At 38.3% G+C, this 21,461-nt stretch overlaps 1 protein-coding gene across 1 annotated transcript; it reads left to right on the plus strand.

Moving 5' to 3' along the window:
- Positions 1-1,021: 1,021 nt before the first annotated feature.
- On the plus strand, positions 1,022-14,766 carry dnajc24 (DnaJ (Hsp40) homolog, subfamily C, member 24). The gene is made up of 5 exons (XM_067475083.1): positions 1,022-1,106; positions 2,158-2,259; positions 4,156-4,291; positions 8,098-8,166; positions 13,801-14,766. Exons 2-5 carry the CDS (start codon positions 2,158-2,160, stop codon positions 13,995-13,997), a joined length of 504 nt encoding a protein of 167 aa, XP_067331184.1. The 5' UTR covers positions 1,022-1,106; the 3' UTR covers positions 13,998-14,766.
- The last annotated feature ends 6,695 nt before the right edge of the window (positions 14,767-21,461 follow it).

A 21,461-nucleotide genomic window follows, 5' to 3' on the forward strand; every position in this document is an offset into this window, starting at 1 on the left:
TGGGTGGGAGTGCTGTAAATAAGTGGGGGTGTGCAGTGCTGCCCTCAAAGGCAGACTGAATTAGATGGAGGCTGAGCAAGGTCATGTTCTACATATTCAATATTTGTCTATCAGCTGCACTCTGTAGCACGGGTTTACACGGAAACGAGAGGTGATGTTTACTCAGAATTTTATATGTCAAATATTATATGTCAGGAATCCATTTAGAGAAATACTCAGGCCTCCAACAGCTATAAAAAGGAATTTTCTAGCTAGAAAAAAGAATTTTCTATCCATTATCTGGGAAGGCTTAACCTGTTTAGGGTTGTGTGAGGGCTGGGGCCTATCCCAGCTGTCACTGGGCCAGAGGTGGGGTACGCCCTGGACAGCATGCCAGTCTATCTCAGCCAACACAGAGACATACACAAATGGACAACCAACATCATTCACACGTACCAATTTAGAGAAAACATGTCTTTGGGCTGTGGGAGGACACTGGAGTACCCAGAGAAACCCACACAAGCACGAAGACAAAATGCAAACTTCACAGACAAAGGCTGCAGGCAGCCAGGACTGAGACCTGGTTAATGGCTCGGTGTTTTGAAACATTTGATTTACCCCATTGGCGACATCTGCTGGACAAATGTGTGTAGCTCTTATGGAAACATGGTGATTCAAATGTTTGGAGAACGTACTATTCTTTTAATAATAGCTGCATTTTATAAATCTGCAAAAAAAAATATGTGTTGCCAAGTGCCTGTGTGACTTAGGTAGGAAAGAGTGTTATCACTCTTTCAGTCATTTTAAGAATTACATTGTGTAAATAAACTTAATGTAACAATTGTAAATCCTGTAATATTTATATTTGATTACATATCATTGTCATTTATATGCACTTGCTATACTTTGATTTGGGAATGAACTAAACATTTTAGTGGAGAAAAAAAAGAAATCATTTTTACCATAAAGAGTTTACATAGCTTGGAGAATCAGGATAATAAATTACAACATCCCAACTGAGGAGGGCAGCACTAAGCCTTTGCTGCCAAATAAAAAAAAGAAGAAGAAGGACTAGGGAAGGATTTTGGACACGGGCGATACATCCATGTGTTAAGTTTCAGTTAAAGGTATGTACGATAATTACATTAAACACAAAACTAACAAAAACGAAAATGAAACCCAGAAAACATGACTCGGTGGCGAAACTTATCAAAATGTCGCTTGTTCTTACTCGACGTCGATGAGGGGCCATTCAAGTGACTGAGCTAACGTCACCGTGTCCACTTCGTGTTGTATCAACGTTTTGCTTCAAATTAAAATATACTTAACTTTGCTTGCATGTCACTTGCTGTAGGTTGTGTCCAATTCTCTCCTTCGTTCAGCTTTTAAGTAACAGATACTACAGTAATGCGAGTGTAAACATGGGATAGATGAGCTTCCAGCTCAACCTTGCACAAAGGGTACTGTTTTATTGGGAATGGGGTTGGATTCCCCCCGTGCAGGGTGGAGGGAGTGACTGCTAGGTTGATGTCCTGGTCTCACAGCCAGCTGTCCTAAATGACATCAGGTATCTCCTGAGCCGATAGCACCCCAGGCACCGGTGGTTTTCGCCTATGACCCTGCCAGTGCTATGGATGTAGTTGACATGGACAGGTAGGCCTGCCAGGAGGTAGTCAAGGACAGCTTTAGTTAGGATGGATGTTGCCAAGGGAGGGGTACGGTGGGTTTTAAAGGAGAGACGGTCCAGAAGTCTATTGGTTTTGAATGGGTTTTTGGTTAAATGTTTGAAATAAGGACTGTAATTAACACAGTGTCAAAAGATTTTGATGTTTTATTGTCCAATATAAAATACATCAGAAGATACCCCACTAGCACTATTTTTAGGCTTTTATATGTCTTAAACGTGGCCGCTAACAAGTAACAGGCTAAATGAGACTATACAGGTTGTTGAGAACTTTAAACCTCTTGTCAACATCATGGAGACTCATTTACTCACTAATCTGATGTTACGGCTTTGTTGGATCTTAAAACGTGATCACTAGCTTTATCGGGTCGACATAAGAGTAAAGGCTTAAAGGTCACTGTGTTTGTTTTTGGTGAAATTGCCATTGTCAAAAAACAAACAAAAATTTTGTTGTTCTATGACCAGAGCCTAATGTCATTGTTGTTTTGAAATAGATGTGTGACGGAGCAGAGAAGGACCTCTATGCTGTTCTGGGAGCAAGCCCCTCAGACTCAGTTCAGCAGCTCAGACACAGATATCAGCAGTTGGCCCGAAAGGTAAACCTATTGCTCTGTCAGCCTCAGACAACACACAACCACTTCTATTACATAATATTACATAAAAAAAAATCATTAATCTAGATGAGATGAGATAAAAGCATGGATAAGCATTTCCATCTCAACTTTATGCACCATAGGTCTAAGCAATGTTCCTTAATTAGTTTTCTAATGTAATCTTCTGGTATTATACTAGGCTTCATTCTGCAATTTTTCAGCAGTTGGTCTTCAGTCGCACGCTGTCTTTCTCTGTCTATTCAAAACTGGACTCGGTGTTGGCCAGTCCATGACTGTCAGTGTTTTATTGGCTTTTTTATTGGCCCAAAAAACATAATTTCACTGCATTAGCAGTCTGCTTAAGATCATTGCTGTGCTGACGGATACATCTGTTCCCAATCACAAGCTCCAACATCACTGGAAGAAATGCAGCCCCAGATCCCGATGGATTACAGTACTTGTTGCCACCAGTTTAGGGATGAGGACTGTCATGGGTCAAGTGTGAGAATGTCAGAGTAGGGCAGGCCTGCACTAAATAGAGGCTAGGAAAACCTGCATGAAAACAGCAGCAGTGACAGGAAGAGTGAAACAAAAAGTGAGAAGTCAGATGACACGTAAAAGAAAAGCGGCAAAAGTGTAAGTCAGTGTGTCATGGCTTGTGCTAAAAGGCGGAGGCTGACACAGAGAACTGGGCTTTATACCAGAATGGAGTGAGGCGTACACATTCGTCCTTACTATAGTAAGCTCAAATCCACTGTGTTACATCCACTCTGAGATGGTGGCAGTGGTTAAAAGTGGGAATGTAAAACCATAATTAATATTGCCTTCGAAAAAAATGACCCACTAAATTCATCAATTCGGCACAGTGCAGATGTTGTTAAAATGGCGATGCTACTTCATGTATAACGAAATTATTATGCTACTTAAACATGATGATGCTATAAACATTGTCTCAATCCGGACCTCCTTAAATCATAATTGACAACCCCTGTTCTACTATGTTTTCACAAAACACTGCAAGCATTTATTCTGCCACCTCTCTTCAACTCTTCTTCTCACAAATTGTCGATGATTGTACCCAAATATTTCAAACTTTTTTTGTGGCTGCTATGCTTCCACAAAGGCCATTCCTCAAAAAGCTTCTTCAGACTGTGAAAGAATCAACTTGGTATCTGGATGAAGCTACCAAATGCCAAGCCAGGTCCCTGTTGGACTTCTATTACATTACATTACTACAATAAATTTCTGTGTTTTTATTTAAAACTGTAAACATATTACCTATATTTTCTAGATGTATTCTAATAAATAGGAGGCCTGGTGGCATAATGGGCAGAGCATTGGGAAGGGAGCAGGATTGAATCCCACCCCACAAGGTGTGGTCCTGCCAGCCATCAAGGGTCACCTTGGTGCCGGTCCTGAGCCTGGATAATATAGGAGGGTCGTGGCAGGAAAGACATCCAACGCATAAAAATCATGCCAAATCAGCGTGCGGAACATGTTTTGCTGTGGCGATTCGAAGGGAAAAGCCGAAAAGTGTCGATCTAAAGTCACAATCCCCTTATGACATTTTGGTGGAAGGACACACAAACTTAACCCTAAGCCTAAAATTATTATAATGCACATTCAGCTAGTGTTAATGTTTGTTTTTTTATTATCAGAAGTAACACAAATGTTCAAGTTGTGCAAAAAGTTCCACCATCATTTATGAATTAAAATTTTCTTTTTATTTTTAACAAAGACAAATGTGTATTAATAAAGGTGCCTTAAATATTCCTTAAATTTCCCTCTTTTTGCCGTTAAACATAATTTTTTTCATAAATTATAGTCTTTATAGTATTAAATCCCCTGTGCTTTTCTGTGTGTCTTTGCATGTGTCTATATGTGTGCGCAAATGTGCAGTACCACCCAGATCGCCTTGAAGCCCAGTGTTCTGTGGAAGCTGAATCTGGTGTAAAGAACTTTTTAGAAGCTGATGCAGCCTGGAGGATCCTTAGTGACCAGAACAAGAGGAGACAGTATGACATGCTGAGAAGGGGTAGGACTACATTTACTACTACACGTTTATAAGATATGGTTTTGATTGTTACAGAGTAGGGCTGTTTTAAGCACAGTTTAAAATGATGTTTAATGATGAATGAATGCAAGTAGGTTTATTGGACGTGCAATGCCGAAGGCTGCTGTATGAGATGTTGTAGTATTTATACTACAAATGGAGCAGTCTAAAACTGCTGTAGGATTCACAGAGGTGTCTGTTCAGATGTTATATGTATTTCATACGGATTCTCAGCTGAATATCAACCCATCCTCCCCCACCCGTTATGGCGTAATGAACACCTTCTTTAGAAGCTGCATTTCAACTTTTTTCAATTTAACTTTATTTGTACCGGAAACCCTAAAAATCCCCGTTGAGCAAACCTCCCTTTAACAGAAGAAACCTCCAGCAGCACCAGGCTCACAGTGGGCGGCCATCTGCTTTGACCGGTTGCGGTGAATGGAAAGTGGAGAAAGAAGAGAAAAGAGAAACGGGGAAGCAACACCAAGGAACTATAGCCTATAACGAAGAGCTAGTTCAGATTAACAGAGACAGCTCTAACGATAGGTTTTATCAGAATGGAAGGTTTTTGAACCTAGTCTTAAAAGTAGAGAGGTTATCTGCCCCCAAATCTTGCTTAGGAACTGGTTACGCACGAAAGGAGCTTTACTCCAAAACTCCTGACTGACTTTATTGATAACTTATAAAACTCTGAATGGTTTTGCTCTGTCCTGTATTTCTCATCTTTTAATTCCATACGTGCCATTACTAAACTTAAGATCATCAAACATTGGATTATTGTCTGTTCCAACTTCCGGGTTAAAAACCAAAGTGGATGGAGTATTTTCCATCATGGGTCCAAAACTCTGAAATGACCTGCCTGATGAAATCAGGCTGTCGGACTCAGTCTCATCTTATAAGTCTCGTCTTAAAATGCATTTTTATCAAAATCCCTTTCCTCAGATGTAGGACTCCTGTTTTAGTATAAAAAGTAAATTTTATCTCTGTCATTTTATTTATTTTTACCTTGTAATCAGGGTAAATATAAGATCAAAGAAAAGCTTCTTCGATTTTATATTTATATATATTTTTTCTCTTTTACTGTAAAAAATACTTTGTACTTTGTTTGATGAATGCTTTATAAATAAAGCTATTATATTATTAATATTATCAATATTAATATTTTAGCATTTAATGGAAAATAGTAGCCAACTTTTGTATTTCATGGCAGCAACACATCTCAAAAAACAGGGACATTAAAAGGCTGAAAAAATAAATTGCCACCAATAAAGAACAAATGGAGACACTTGTAAGGTAGCCAACCTGACTGGGTATAAATGGAGCATCTTACAGAGGCAGAGCCTCTCGAATGTAAATATAGGCAGAGGTTCACCAATCTTCCACAAACTGTGTCTAAATATTGTGGAACAATTTCAGAAAAATCCAGATCCTTCCATCTACAGTATATAGTATCATCAGAATATTCAGAGTATCAGGAGGAATCTCTGTGACGAAGGGACAAGGCTGAAGGTCAAAACTGTATGCGCATGATCTCTGGGCCCTCAGGCAGTACTTCATTAAACAGGCATGATTCTCTACTGGACATCCCTGCATGGGCTTAGAACCACTTCTAGAAATCACCGTCAGTGAACAGTTTGCTGTGCAATCTATAAATGTAAGTTAAAGCTGTATCATGCAAAGAAGAAGCCATATGTGAAGAAGATCCAGAAATGCTCCCACATTCTCTGGGCCACAGCTCATTTAATATTGTCTGAGGCAAAATGAAAAACTGTTCTGTGGTCAGAAAATTCAAAATTTGAAATTCTTTTCGGAAACCATGGATTCCGTGTCCTGTGGGCTAAAGAGGAGTAGGACCATCCAGCTTGTCATTAGTTCAGAAGCCTGCATCTCGGATGGTCAACGCTGAAATGTACATAGAGATTTTAGAGCAACATATGCTCCCATATTTCTTTCAGCGCAGTCCTTGTATATTTCAGCAAGACAATGGTAAATCACATACTGCATCCATCACAACAGACAACATGGCTTCGCGGGAGAAGTGTCTGGGTGCTGAACTGGTCTGCCTGCAGTCAAGACCTTTCACCAATAGAAAACATTTGCCACATCATAAAAAAACAAAATCCAAAGGGATCGGCAGCTAGAATCCTGCATCAGACAAGAATGGGACAACATTCCTCTGCTTTACAGAGATTTGATAAAAGAAGAGGAGATGCTACACAATAGTAAACATCGCCCTGTTCCAATTGTTGCTGCCATCAAATTCAAAATGAAGTGTTTTCCGTGAAATGGTAAAATGTCTCGGTTTCAACGTCTGATACCTTGTTTATGTTCTATTGTGATATGAGGTGACAGCTGTAAGGACACTGCAGAGAGGCGCGTAGGACAGGATCTCTGCATCCTTAGCTATACTCTGGATTGTCAGACTTTTGGCTGTCTAATAAAATCAACCATATTGCTGGGCAAGAGAGTTGTAGCATCTTAAGTAGGATGGATGCCATCTCTCCTAATCACCCTACGTTTTCCCCCCAAAATGTTTACAATTAGCTGTGTAGCCTACATTGATTGCTGGACACCATGTAGACAGCCAGCGGTTGAATGATGACATGCGGCTGTATATGACGTCACTGGTCAAGATTTGGAGTCCGACATTGTTTTGGCAAAGTCAAGCTGGATTAATTTCCAATTTCAGATTTCACACAAAAGGTGTGAATTTGAGGTAGACCTTTTCGAGGCGAACTTATTTTGGCTGCAGGTATATGCGAAAATATTTCTAGCCCCCTGCTGTTACAGTCATAGGAATCTGTAGTTTCACTCTGATAACGTAGGAATCAAATTTTGTCATCTCTTTTTCCAATGAAACAAGCAAAGCTTAAGTTTTTGTTTGAGATGATGAAAATTATAAATTACAGGACCACACACCATCAGGTCACAAGTATTTTTACTGTGACATATTTATTATTTTGGATCTTTCTAGCCACCCTTTTTAAAACGAATGAGGGGGCCAAAACTTTAGAACCACCTCTTCTTATATAATGCACTCCAGTACGACTTCACTACCCACTATGACCTACACATACACAGGGTAGAATTATCACCTGACGGTTTCACCTGACAACTTATAAAAAAGTAGAAGTAGAATTCATGGCAGAGCTGCTGTATTGGATTACATTAGGTTGTATAGGCGAACCTAATAAAATCAGTGTCAAGATCTAGAAATTAAAAAAAATTATTGACATCCAATAAATAACTAGATTGTGTTGCGTGCCGTTATGGTGAATTTCAACTGTGGTCCAAAAGTAACTTTGTTTTTGTCGTTGCCAACATGTCGTGAGCCATGCTCATTCTGTATTAATAGGTTGACATATGGTTTCTAACTTGTGGTGAAACTACATATTACTGACAATGCAGCAGGAAGGAATGAGAATTATTCTGCAATTTGGCTGCAGATGGTAAAAGCGTCTCCAGAAGAGTTGCAGCTCCCAAACGGCTGCAGATGGTCCTCGTCAAGTCCCACCAGTTGTGTAAAACTTGAAATTGCACAAAGGCTTAGTATTAATGTAAGTACTACTACAACATCTCATGCAGCACTCTCAGCCATTGGATGTCCAATAAATGTGCATTTGTGTATTTGTTAAGAAATTCACTCAGCTGCCAGTGTGCAGGTCTACATACTTGTCCTTCATGAGGTTTAGCTGTCTACCTTCACCTGTCTACCTTCATCATTCAGTCTCATTAGTTTTAGCTTGGTTTTGGTCTACTTTAACAATAATGCAAAAATGTATTTTTAGCACAGGAACTGAAACAGGATTGGCCAGTAGATACTACAGTCTGTCTGGAGGAAATGTCATGGGACCAGGGTAAGTGTGCCGCACATACATTAAAGTACATGCTCATAAATATCTCATCTCCCATACAGAGGCTCTGTATTCTGTATATAAGAAAAGCATTGTTTGAGTTTTTGACATTTGACCTAATGCAATATTTAGGTCATTTGAGGGAATAACACAACTAACTCCATTGCAGAGTAAGTGTGATGCATTATAGTTATTCGACCTATACATGCCTGTACTAGGAAAAAATAAATTGACCTCCTCAAAGCATCCAAATAGTGACAGTGATAGAAAATTCCAGTTTTAAATTGAAACAACATTCTCATTTATGTGCTGTATGTTTTTATTTGGTTACTTAAATAAACAAATGTAAAATGCAAAGCTAAAATAAAAGACAATTTATTTGACAATAAATGGAAACCTTGCAGCAAAAATGTCAATCTGCCTATATGAAAAAATGAGTTTTATCTCCTTTTCCAGAACGTTTCATGTAGAATGTACTGCATATGCTAATGCTCTTTCACCATCTACATTCTAAACGTGGGTGCAGGCAACAAAAAAAAACTGCCTTGTAAGGTAAGAATATAATTGTCAGTCCTTCCCTATCATGAACTTTCATAAAGCAGTTGGTAATAGTCCAGCAATAAATATAAATTGCCTAGGTAGAAAGCATAAAGGCCTTAAAGTCTTTTTTTATTTTATCTCTTATTGTGGTATTTTTATTTTTGGTAAATATGATGTCAAATAAAGACATAAGAATGTGTTGATCGTTAATATAACCAGTCATGAATGATTCAATTGAGTCAACTGACAAGTAAAGGTACTTAATGATACTAATGTTATACTGATGTTTCAAAAACAGTTAGCATGAAGTAAGTAAGTAAAATGTATTTATATAGCTCCTTTCTCAGAGAAGAGCTCACAAAGTGATTCACATCAAAAAACAATAAAACAGAAAACCTTATGACATAAAATAAGAGCAGACTAAAATAGAACACATCAATTATTGAAAACAGACAAAAACAAATGCACAACATCAGTCAAAATAACCAGTTGTTTACAGTTCAGGCATTCTACTTTAATTTATGGTCAAGGAATGTCTGTCTATACAGGTATCTTTTGAGAAGTTTTTTTTTTTTAATCTCCACTGAACAGAAGCCCTTAACTTTAGCTGAAGAGCCTTCCACAATCTTGTTGCCACAGAAGCAAGAGCTTGGTCACCCTTGGTTTTAAGCCTGGTTGCAGCACAGCCAACAGATACTGCTTGGCAGGCCTGAGTGCTCTGCAAGGAGCATGGGCATGAAGCAAGTCCGACAGGTACTCAGGTGTCTGAACGTGAGAGGCTCTATACGTAATAATGAAAACCTTGTAATTAAGTCTAAAACAAACAGCAAGCCAATGTAAGGAAGACAAAAAATGGTGCTGATGTTACAGTGTTTGTGTAATTTTTTCAGCAGTCTGGTAGCTGCATTCTGCACCAGCTGGAGCTGGCTCTAGTGATGTTTTACATGTGAAGACATGTGAAAAGAGAATTGCAAGTTGCAATGATACAAAAGCATGAATAATCATTTCAAGTTCAGAATGTTACACAATTGATCTAAGTTTGGCAATATTTTTAAGGTGAAAGAAACATGTAGCAGTCAGGATGATGTGATTATCAAGATTCATATCCTGATCAAACACAACAAGATTTCTCAAGGAGGAACGTACATTTGAGTTTAGAGACCCAATTCAGCAAGACCCCTTAAGAGAAAGTACTGTTAGGAGCCACTTTGAAAACTTCAATTTGTAGCTGTATTTAACTGTAAAACGTTTTTGGCCAACCAAGCTTTAATTGTTAACAATCATCTGCATACATGTGATATGACACACCTTTAAACCTGAAGTTGATATCTTCCAGGGGCAGCATATGAAGTCCAAACAAAATACAGCCTAAAACTGACCCCTAATTCACCCCACAAGAAAGGGGGGTAAATAGATACTCTGCTGTTTGAGCAGCAGCTTGTGGAGAGGATGTGAACTGTTCTCCATCATGTTTAACAGTTTGTGCAGCATCCTACTCTCCACTACCAAGTCATGAGTTCCCACAGAGGTCCCCAGGACAGAGCCAGCTTTCCTAATCAGTTTATTCAATTTATTAGTGTCACTGGCTCTGATGCTGCTGCCCCCAGCAAATTGCAGCAAAATTGAGTGCACTGGCCACAACAGACTGGTAAAACATCTGCAACATCTGGTTGCACACATTGAAGGACCTGAGCTTCCTCAGGACATAGAGCTTTTCTGTAACCAGCTGCTATGTTGCATGTCCAGTGCAGTCTGTTGTTGAGGTGAAAGATAATTGTACCCGTCAACCTCCTCAACCCGATGCTGTTGACTCTGCTCCCAATTCTCCTGAAGTCCACGACCATCTCTTTGGTTTAAGCCACATTAAAGATGAAGTGATTGTTTTCATACCAGTCCACAAAGCACTTGTACTGGAAATCAGAGGTGTACAGAGTAAGTAGACGCATCCCTGCAGTCGCACAAATTGTGGTCTGTCTGACAAGTAGTCAGCAACCCATGAAGGGATGGAGCGGTCGCCCTGCATCTTCAGCAGCTTCTCTATAAGCAGTACAGGCTGGATTGTATTAAAGACACTGGAGAAATTAAAGAACGTAATCCTCACACCGCTGCCTACTATGTCCAGGTGAGAGAGAGTCACAGCCAGGATGACTATTCAAATCTTAGTAAGGTCTACAGCTCTTCTGCGAGAGGTGAATGTTGTCCAAACCCCTCTAAATCCTGGACAATTCCTCCCTACCCCTCCAGTGCATGCTGGCTGCACAGAGGAGCACTTTCAACCTGATCACAGTAAATTGCTGCACATCGTCAAAGAAATTTTGACATGTGACAAGAGGGGTTAGGAATTGAACACACAACCCTGGAATTGGTAGATGACTGCTCTACCTTCTAAGCCACAGTCACACATTTAAGGCACGTACAGTGCAGAGAGTATATACACCCTCACAGTGTGGTAGCTCAATGAGCAAAGCAGGAGGATGGGATGCAGAAGTCAGTGGGTTAAAATTCCAGCCTGCCCATCAGTTGTGTCCCTGTGCAAAACACCGGGCTTGTTTTCTATAATGTTATGTTGCGGTCTGATTCTACCGTTGTTCAAATTTATTCTTTTCATCATTGATTTACACTCACTACCCTATAATGACAAAGTGAAAACAGAATTTTGAATGACAGCTGACAATACCAGGCAACTTGGAAGTGACCGGGCCAAACTCAGTAATAGGGGAAGGGCCTGAATAAGAGTGGTGACTAAGAACCTAATGGTCAGTGACTGAGCTCTGTACAAGGTTCTCTTTACTGATAAAACCAAGAATGAACTGTTCAGCCTCAATTCCAACATGACAACAATTCTACACACACAGCAAAGACACCATAAGAGTGGCTTGGGGATGTGAGATTTTTTATTTTTTTTTTAATAAATTTACAGACATTTCTAAAATTGTGTTTTAACTGTCATTATGGGAGACTGAGTGTAACAGCATAAATGTCTGAATTACTTTTTGTCAGTTTTGACTTTATTATATTTCTTAATTACACAAACAAGTTGTAACAGCTTTAAATCCTGAAGCCGTGCAGGCAGTTGATGACTGAAAGTTTTAATAAATGTTAGTGCTTCAGGTGTGCATCCAGCAAAAGTAACTCAACACATAACTGAGCATGAGGACTGCAGACTCCAGTCAAGTTTTATAGCAGGAAGAAAGTCTGACTTTATGTAGCAGCATAATGTTATAATTTTGTTTTCTGTCCACTGTCATTTACATATCCTGACGGCATAAATCCTGATTTTACCCTGGAAGTTTTTTTTGTTATAAAATATAAATATCCCCAGCTGGCCTCCCTCATTTCTAACTACCAGGCTGTTTGCATTTTCAGTCAGGACTATCAGGGTTGGGGCTGCTGAGAGGTATATAAATTGTTTAAACCATCCCCCTACAGGAGCAGTTCTCCCCCTTTGCATGCAAAGAATCTTAAACCAGTTTAATTTACTTTGAAAACTGATTATTTATTTTGAAATGAAAACTTCAGTTTTCAATTTTCTGCTTAAGCTCCCCATAAAATATGACAGGCTTCTGTAGATTGAGTTTTTTGTGGTAGAAGCTCAAATGTCTATTTGTATGAAACAATTCTTTGTTATAACATATATTAAATGTAAAAGCACTAATTGTTAAATTTTTTTCCTGCCTTTTTATGGTATTACTGTAGGTAGAGGCCACTGAAGTGGCATCCGAGCTGACACACAGACATACAATCATGGTCACTCTCAAACCCCTGTAAACAGCACTCCTTCATTCAGCCGTTCTGCAATCTGCAAGCAGTAAAATTTAAGAAACAGCTTTCCTGACAAAGCTTCTGTGCAAAACTAACACACAGTATCTATATAGTTAAAACTGTTGAGCCATGCTTCCAAAGTTGAGTAATAAAATATATTTAAGGAGAAGTTCAGAAATGATGGCTTGTCATTAACCACTAGACCAGGGGTCACCAACGTGGTGCCCGTGGACCACATGAGTAGCCCGCGGGCCTGTTCTAAAAATAGCTCACCATAGCACCACTTACCAATGAGCTGCATCTAATTTTTTTGTTGCTATTCTTTTTTAAATCACATTTGAAAGTTATTGTAAGAAATAATTAACATGATCCGTGTCTTCACATAGATCAATATCATTAATTTAATTAATTATTAATAATAACATATAATTAAGAGTAAATTGAGCAAATTAGTTATTTCAAAAGTGCAAATTCAGCTGGTAGCCCTTCGCATTAATCGGTACCCAAGAAGTAGCTCTCAGTTTCCAAAAGGTTGGTGACCCCTGCACTAGACCATCATAGCATTTCAGCAGAGGTGATTAAAAAACAATTTTGCAGAGGGCTGTTTAGTCTATTCAGGTCATTGTAGTTAGTGCTGCACAACTACACCTTCCTTACTCACAGTTAGTTTTATAGACATTCATTCTCATATATAAGTACTCAACTGTGTTAAATGATTAGACAGAAACTGGCACTGACCTGTTGTTGTTTCAACCTTGAGTTAGTGAATAAGACAGAAAGAGAGAGAGTTCAGTGAGTTGCTTAGAGATTAAATAAAGGAAGTTCTCAATACTCTTTTATTTGTTGAGTTACTTCTGCTAGATGCAAAGCTGAAGAATTTCCATTTTTTTTAACTTCCTAGTCATCAACAGCCTGCACTGCTGGCCCTGTTGATGACTTGAAGTTGTTGCAACTTTTTGTGCAACAAAGAAATTGATTACTCAAAGTGAAAATTCAAGATAAAATTTAATTCAGGCATTTATGCTGTTAAATTATGTGAAAAATAACTCTATAGGGTGGTGACATCATTAAAGCATCAACAACCATAATAATCTTGCCTAAACAAAGAAAAATGACTAAAATGTGCTGTGTCTACAGAACCTTTTGAAAACCACCTTTCCCTTTTTTCATGACTGGTAAGAAATGAGCCTTCCTGAAAAAGCCAACTGTAATGTGGTTAATTAAGTGCATGTAACTGCACCGACCAATGCAGTTAGTAGGGTTGAGAGGTCACATATTAACTTTTCTCTCATCAATACTAAGTATGTGTGTCTGTGTGTTTTTGTTTTTTCTCAGATGAGTGTCTTTATAAATACCACTGTCGCTGTGGAGGAGGATTCAGTGTTGCAGAGGATGAAGTGCAGGAGGAGACACAGAGCAGGCAGCAGGATAATGAAAAGGGGGAAGCAGAACGAGGATGGCACAGAGGAGTGGTTGTTTGCTGTGATACGTGTTCCCTCAGTCTGTGTGTCAAAAAGACTTTAAATGTTTAAATGCCAATAATACTTTTTTGGAAACCTTTCACCCTTGAAAACTGAAGATGACTGCATATTTGTCATATTTCCCTTCGTACCCCCCCTGAGCAGTTCTAACTTAGCTGGCAGAGCAGTCACCCACAAATCACAACGGTTCCTCTGGGCTACGTGTTCTTGGGAAAGCCCCAAGTTGCTCCTGGTGGGTCAGGCGAGTACCTCAATTGGCAGCCGACATCACCTGTGTTTGTGTGTGAACGTTTTAAATATGAAGCAACATTTTGAAGTGCTCTGGATAGGGTATATATAAGGGGACAATCTGCCATTTCTCATGCTTTTAAAGAGGATATATATAACTAAAGGCTCAGTTCTAAGTACCAAGCTCAGGTGGTAAAGCCAGTCATCTATGGACCACAGAGTTAGTGGTTTGATCGCCCTTTCCCATCCCCATCTGTGAAGTGCTGTTCCAAGCCCGGTAGAAATTGGGGAGGAAGGGCCATCTGATGTTCTATGTCTTATGTGTGTAAGAGGGGCGAAAGTGGGGCTGCAACTCTTGGTAGAGTTGCCCGTTCTTCCCAACCACTTGTAAAAGTATCCCTGGGCAGCAGCCCATTCCCAGTCCCCAATTGCATAGTGCTGGTACCAATGAGTGCGGACTAATGATCCGCTGTGGCGCCCCTGAACATACAGGATAAGCTGAAAGGACAAAAAATATATATATATTTATTTTTTATTGTGTGTAAATTGATCACTGTGTTTATACATTTGAAATAAAATCTACAAGACAGTGGCTGGAGAAAGGGTAATTAATTTTACACAGTGCATTAAAAGTTATTCATCCCTCAGTTTCTAGGAAATGCCAGCAGAGGGTGCTCCAAGGGCAGACAAAGGTCAATGGTGGTCTTAGCTTTCCAGCTACACTGGGTTAATGAATTTTGCCACGGTGCTTTTGACTAGCCTGGAAGTTTTTCTAGGCACCTTATTGTGGAGTGGCAATTTAATTGAGGACCAGTGAAAAGCAGTAATTGCATTGTTGACAAGTAAGTAAACACATTTTTGTAAGTTAGGACAGCTATTGGATTTTACACTGTAGATTGTGTCTGTGAGGTTTCACTTTAGCACAAATAAGTGATGTCTGCAGACAAAGATGCTCACTACATGTCTGAAACTGTTCTCTATGTGTAGCACACCCGTTGATCATCAACTACATTACACACAAAACTCATAACAGATGTAGGTATATGTAAGTAGACACTCTTCTATGCCCCATTTTCTTGATTTAAAAGCGCAATATCCAAATGCAAGAGAGAATAGGAAAAAGAATTTAATATGCAAATGTCTTATTCAAAGCAAAGAACCATGGGAAAACAACTGCTCTCAAGGCTTTATTAAGCAGTATGTTTCAAATTTACATTTACTAATCTGTAGTACTGCAATAATGGAACACAATGTCAAAGGCAACATGTCTATTGTTATTTTAATTTCAGAGTTGTGTTTTAGTTATTTTATTTTTTGCATAACAAGTTCTTTCCTCTAGTTTTGTCTCCTTAACTTTTAGTGTAAGCTATGGTGAATCATGTTCTGTGTGAGCAGTTGGGTCTTTAAAATGTTGTATATTAGAATATGTAATGTGTCACAGAGACCGGCTTAGGTGGGCTTTTGTTCATAGCCCCTTTCTAAATGTGGTAATGGGAATGATCTCGACAAGATACACTAATTACATACTATTCTCCAATTGTTATACAGTATGAAATATGCCATTAAATAAATCACCCATTCATAATAAGCTACATTTTAATCAGGGATAATCTAGAAATGTAAAAAAACAAAAAACAAACAAGCAGCACTTTTCTACCTACAGAGAAAAATCAGACAAAATCAAAATTAAACAATAATTCACCAAATCTTGAATATTCTTTCCTTGTGTTAAAAGCATCCAATATATTGCTGTGGTGTAAATAACCCATTTTAAATGAAAAATGATTTGCTGTTTTTATAGTATTCCATTTAAGTGTTGTAGAGACAGTGAAAACTTTGTGGGAAAAAGGCTAATCAGGTTTGTAGTAAAATTCTATGAGCCTGAATATTATCTAGTGACTGCAAGAGTTATTAAAACTGGTCATTTTAATCTTTATGACAGCCAACTTATGATAAAAGTTATGGAACAATGGAATAAGACTAATTTATTCAAATCTTCTTGTTCTCCTGTAGAGAATCTGGAGAAAACCTGCAACAGGACACGGAAAACATGCAAACACCTCACCTCCTGCATCCCCATGACAAATCATGAACAATCTAATCTGCTTAATTTTACTCAGTTACTCATGTATTTTTACATGTCAGTCGGAAGAATACAGACCAAAAATCTTTTTAATTTACTAATAACTAATTCAAATACATTTTATGGAGCTAGATTTGATTCTTCAAGATGCAAATAAATAAAAGACATTTGAGAGCAAAACTTTAGTAGTGCAATCACCAAGGTTTTGATACATACATTTTTTTTTAACCGTGGGGGAATCCAAGATTTTAGCATGGTGTGCTGGAAACAATGAATTGTTCTCCTTTGACATATTTGTCAATGTTTTATGGTGTCAAAATAACAAATGTTTTCATTTATTATTGACTGGAGTGGGTTTCTCAGCCATCCTGGACAATAGCAAAAACAAAATAGCTAAAGGAAGAAAACCCATGTCAGTCAAATGCTGGTTTTTGTGTACATATAATAACTCTAATGAGATGCACATTAACATGAGTTGGCTCAATTAATCTATTATTACATTGAGTCAACAGAAATCTGCAACTATCTGATAACAATGAGTAATCGTTAAGTAAATATAGGTAAAATAGATCCTTCCTGCTTCTCAAATGTGACAATATTGTTTGATTATGGACTGTGTGAAAGATAAATCACTGAACCATATGTATCCAATGAGTTGCCATTTCCATGTTTCTTTCATATGTTTTTCTACCAGGATTGGGATTTGATCTCACAAACACAACTGTCCATTAGATCTTAAGTCCAACACCTTAACCATTTTCTTGACCATGTTGGTGAAGAAAACAAAGTTCCACAATGAATTTACATGTCTCATGCTATGCTGTTTTTGTGTGTGTGTGTTTTTTTTTTTTTTTTAAATTCAATTGCATGTACCTGTATCAAACTTGTGAGATGCAATTTTACTCTTTCACTATTATCAGAGATATCTTGATAGGGAGTTACACACATTTGTCAGTTCCAGAGAACTATCATTGATGAATCAGAACTTAAAATCCCCACAGTGACAATAGAAGTGATCATATTGTTTAATGCTATAAGGTGCAATATAAAACCTCTGAGGCAAAACATGATTAATATAGATTTCAAACTGAGGTGGATGTGGTACTTCTGACAGTAAGATGTAAGTTGTCAGGGGATAGCATCAGCTAACCTTCCAAGAAAAGGGCACCATTTTATAGTCTGACATTTGCAAAGTGACATATCTATTACAAAAGCAGTTTAAATCTTCACACTTGGCAAAGATGCAAATCAATTTCAAAGAGATGTTACACACTCCTCTTCTAGCAGACGAATGTGAAAACAGAAAAACAAAGTGATTGGTTTGTGTTTTTTTCTGTGTTACAGTATTTAAATAGAGCGTTTTGTATTTAGACTGGGTAGCTCAATTAATTTATCGATGGGTTAGTTTTAAATTGGTTGTTAGATTTTTATTTTTCTTCAGTACTTTCCTGTAGATGATTGTGTTTAATTAAGTTTCTGCATTTTATACATACATTTTAAATCTCTCATAACTTTTTTTTTTACTGTAAAGCACTTTAATCAACCTGTTGGTTGCTATATAAATAACACTTATTTGAACAGCGTTAGAGTTAAAGTGTGTATGGACATGATTCTGCACAGAGAAGCTCAAACATTGTAGTAAAGTAAAACATAAGCACATTTGAGAGTGGTGGCTTTGAGAATCAGTGAGTCTGCCAAATTTAAATTCAATAATTAAACCATTGTCTTTGTGCTGTTATGTGTAAAGTGATATAATAATGGTTCAGTATGGACCCCCACACTTGTGTATTTAACCTAAACCCACACACTTACATATTGCCATACTCTCCACGTTGTTAGCCTTTCATCATGTGAAGCACTCACAGACCAGTGTGGGTTGGTAAACAAGGGCATCCTTGTGCTGTTTACTGACGTCATATATCTTCTTTGTAATGAAATCTTTTTACTAATGCACCAAAGCTCCCGAGGTGAAATAAATCCCCAACACATGTCTGTATAGTGGCCTGAGGTAGAACAATGAATTGGAGTTGGATTAATGAGAAACGCAACATTTTTCAGACTGTCAATCTGAGAAAGTAATATTTCTGAACACCTCCCAACAGGGTCAAACAAGGATTTTTGCAGATATTAGTGAGTGGAGGAAACAATTAAGAGATAATTATGAAAATAATTGGTACATGCTAAAAATAATAATTGATAAGATTTTATTGATCATTGATAAAATGCCGTTAGAAATACAGTATCTAACTACAAAGGCTATAAATAGTCATTCTAAATTCAAAAAGTGCAGAAATGAGTATAGATACTATAGCTGAGCACAGTGATGCATGTAAAATACACACGTATTTATGCGTTTGCTGCCTTAATATACTGTGTAGTGTACATGCACACCAGCGTATGTGAGATACAGAGTATGTAGAAAACTAATACACACGCATAACACACATTGCAGCCCTATCAGTATTATCTATCAGTAATAGTAAATAATTGTGCTCTTCCTGACCTCAATGTTCAAACCCACATTTTATTCTAAGACTGCTCACAGTGCAATCACTTATCATATGAAAACTGTTTGAATAGGAAACACTAGCTCTTGTGGGAACCAAACACTCCACGGTTTAAATGCAAATAACTTATATGTTTGAAAAATAAGCCATTAGCCAACATGCGTCAGTCACATCACACAATCCTTTTGTTAGCCTGTTTGTGAACAGGTAACAGTGCTTTAGCTTTATTGGAAACCCAGGATGACTGAAACCCGATATCATGCCTAGAGGTTTGCTTTTCATTATTATTCTTAGGCTGCATGGACACGGAGTCACGTGGCAGAGGCTTTAGTTGAAGCAAAATATGTTCCTGGAAATAAATTACTAAAGGTCTTAAAGAGTAACTGAAGGTTAAATCATTGTTCTCGTGCACCTGCTCTGTAGGGTGATGTTAGGCTTCATTAGTACTGACCTGCTCCAAATTCAGTCTGATATGATACCATTTGTAAACTGACCACAAACTATTACCAGCAGAGGAACATGGATAAAGAGTTAAAAAAAGAAAATGAAACAATCAAAACCACAACTCCTTCAGGCTGCAGTAACCTCTGTGTCCTCCAACAGCTCATTACTGACTACCACACAACCTTTTGGGAAATTAAATAATGAATTCAAAATATACCACAAACATCTCAGATAATCTGAACTGACAATGCACCGGTGATTACAGATGTTTGGTAGCCATTCCTGAACGGCAGCTACTGATTAAATAAATACCCACCCCAATTTGATGCTGAAAATAACACAGTCCTTCTTATCTCATTGTTGTTTCAGTTGTGCAGCTGAATGAATGATCACTACTTATTCTTTGTTGTGCATAATCTTTAAAATGATGGTCAAACGTTGCCTGCCTCTGCACACACCAGTTCTTTCCTTTTATTTTGTGTTTTTGCTACTTATGTGATGAGTCTGACCAAACTGACCAAAGAAAAAAATAAGCTGGTGGATCCCCTTATTAATCCCTTTTATGGCCATGCAGGGGTAATATATAGCCCCAGAATAGCAGAATGGTAATTAGATCAAACATTTATAAATGTGCACAGTGATTTGTAGTGAGAGCAGGGAGCAGGTGGAAGAAAATCTAGAGAGATGGAGGTCTGCTCTGGAAATCAGAGGAATGAAGCTTAGCCGCAGTAAAACAAAATACATGTGTGTGAATGAGAGGGACCCAGGTGGAACGGTGAGGTTACAGGGAGCAGAGGTGAAGAAGGTGCAGGACTTTAAGTACTTAGGGTCAACGGTTCAGAGCAACAGAGAGCGTGGAAAAGAGGTGTGGAATAAGAGGTGAAGAGGCGTGTGCAAGCAGGTTGGAACGGGTGGAGAAAAGTGTCAGGTGTGTTGTGTGATAAAAGAGTATCAGCGAGAATGAAAGGAAAGATGTTCAAGACGGTGGTGAGACCAGAGATGTTGTTTGGCTTAGAGACAGTGGCACTGAAGAAAAGACAGGAGGCAGAGCTGGAGGTAGCAGATCTTAAGATGTTGAGGTTCTCTTTGGGAGTGATGATGATGGACAGGATCAGGAATGAGTCCATCAGAGGGACAGATCATGTTAGATGTGTTGGAGATAAAGTCAGAGAGGCCAGATTGAGGTGGTTTGTACATGTTCAGAGGAAAAACTGTGAATATATTGGTAGAAGGATGCTGAGGTTGGAGCTGCCAGGCAGGAGGTCTAGAGGACAAACAAAGAGGGAATTTATGGATGTAGTGAGAGAGGACATGAAGTTAGTTGGTGGGAGAGAAGAGGATGCAGAGGACAGGGTTAGATGGAGGCACATGATTCGCTGTGGTGACCCCTGAAAGGGAACAGCCCAAAGGAGAAGAAGAAGAAGATTTATAAATGTGCACATCCAATTCACCCTGTGTCCCAAAAAATTCAAGCAGTTCAGACTCACAACTCTAGTGTCTGCTCCCGTGACAAAAATGCAGTTTGAATAGTAAGATCAAACACAAAATAAATGAGGAATTTGCACCATTTGGTGAGTGAGATCATCAAAGCTTTGAATGGCATTCTGAATTCTGAGAGTAGAGCGCGACACCCCAAGACTGGGACGGGATTCATGGATGAAAATCTAGGAGCAAATAGAAACCTGATCTCATCAGCTGAGGGATTTGACTTCATTTAACCCATTTGTTTGTCTTTCATCCTAGAGAGGAACAAGTGGACTTTGTCAAACAAAATTCTAAATCACCTAAATCATCATAGCAAGACCCGTGGCTTTCGTCCAACTGCTGTATGATGACCACACTATTCAGCTGTAGTTCAGTTATAGGCACTGGAACAAAAAGTTTGTACCTGACCACTACTGATGCTGCTCTGTGTGCAATAATAATTAATAGCTATTAATTATGAAAGAGAACACAATCCTAAAATAACATCTTACTGGTTGTTGTAACTTATAGTTTAGTTATCATACCTTCTCGTTTTAAGCACTTCATAAAATGTAGTGATGCTTTTACATTAATGGATCAACATTTCAGAGATATATAATAACCTGATTTCTTCATGGTGAGTACTATTACATAAACATCTAACATATGTCAATGTTAATGCAACATATGACTAAAATGCATGCTTATAGATACATTATGGAGTGTTGTATCATGTCCTAATTAGGTCAGTGTACAAATTACGGTTTTGCTTAAAAAATATCTGGCAAG

Source organism: Channa argus, chromosome 14, assembly GCF_033026475.1.
Source record: "Channa argus isolate prfri chromosome 14, Channa argus male v1.0, whole genome shotgun sequence".
Lineage (NCBI taxonomy): Eukaryota > Metazoa > Chordata > Actinopteri > Anabantiformes > Channidae > Channa > Channa argus.

Bases quoted from the DNA above. Each gene is read 5' to 3' on its own strand.
- dnajc24 (XM_067475083.1), top strand. From the start codon at position 2,158: ATGTGTGACGGAGCAGAGAAGGACCTCTATGCTGTTCTGGGAGCAAGC. The intron at 4,292-8,097 runs GTAGGACTACAT...ATGTATTTTTAG, and splicing joins GTATGACATGCTGAGAAGGG to CACAGGAACTGAAACAGGAT. The intron at 8,167-13,800 runs GTAAGTGTGCCG...GTTTTTTCTCAG, and splicing joins GGAAATGTCATGGGACCAGG to ATGAGTGTCTTTATAAATAC.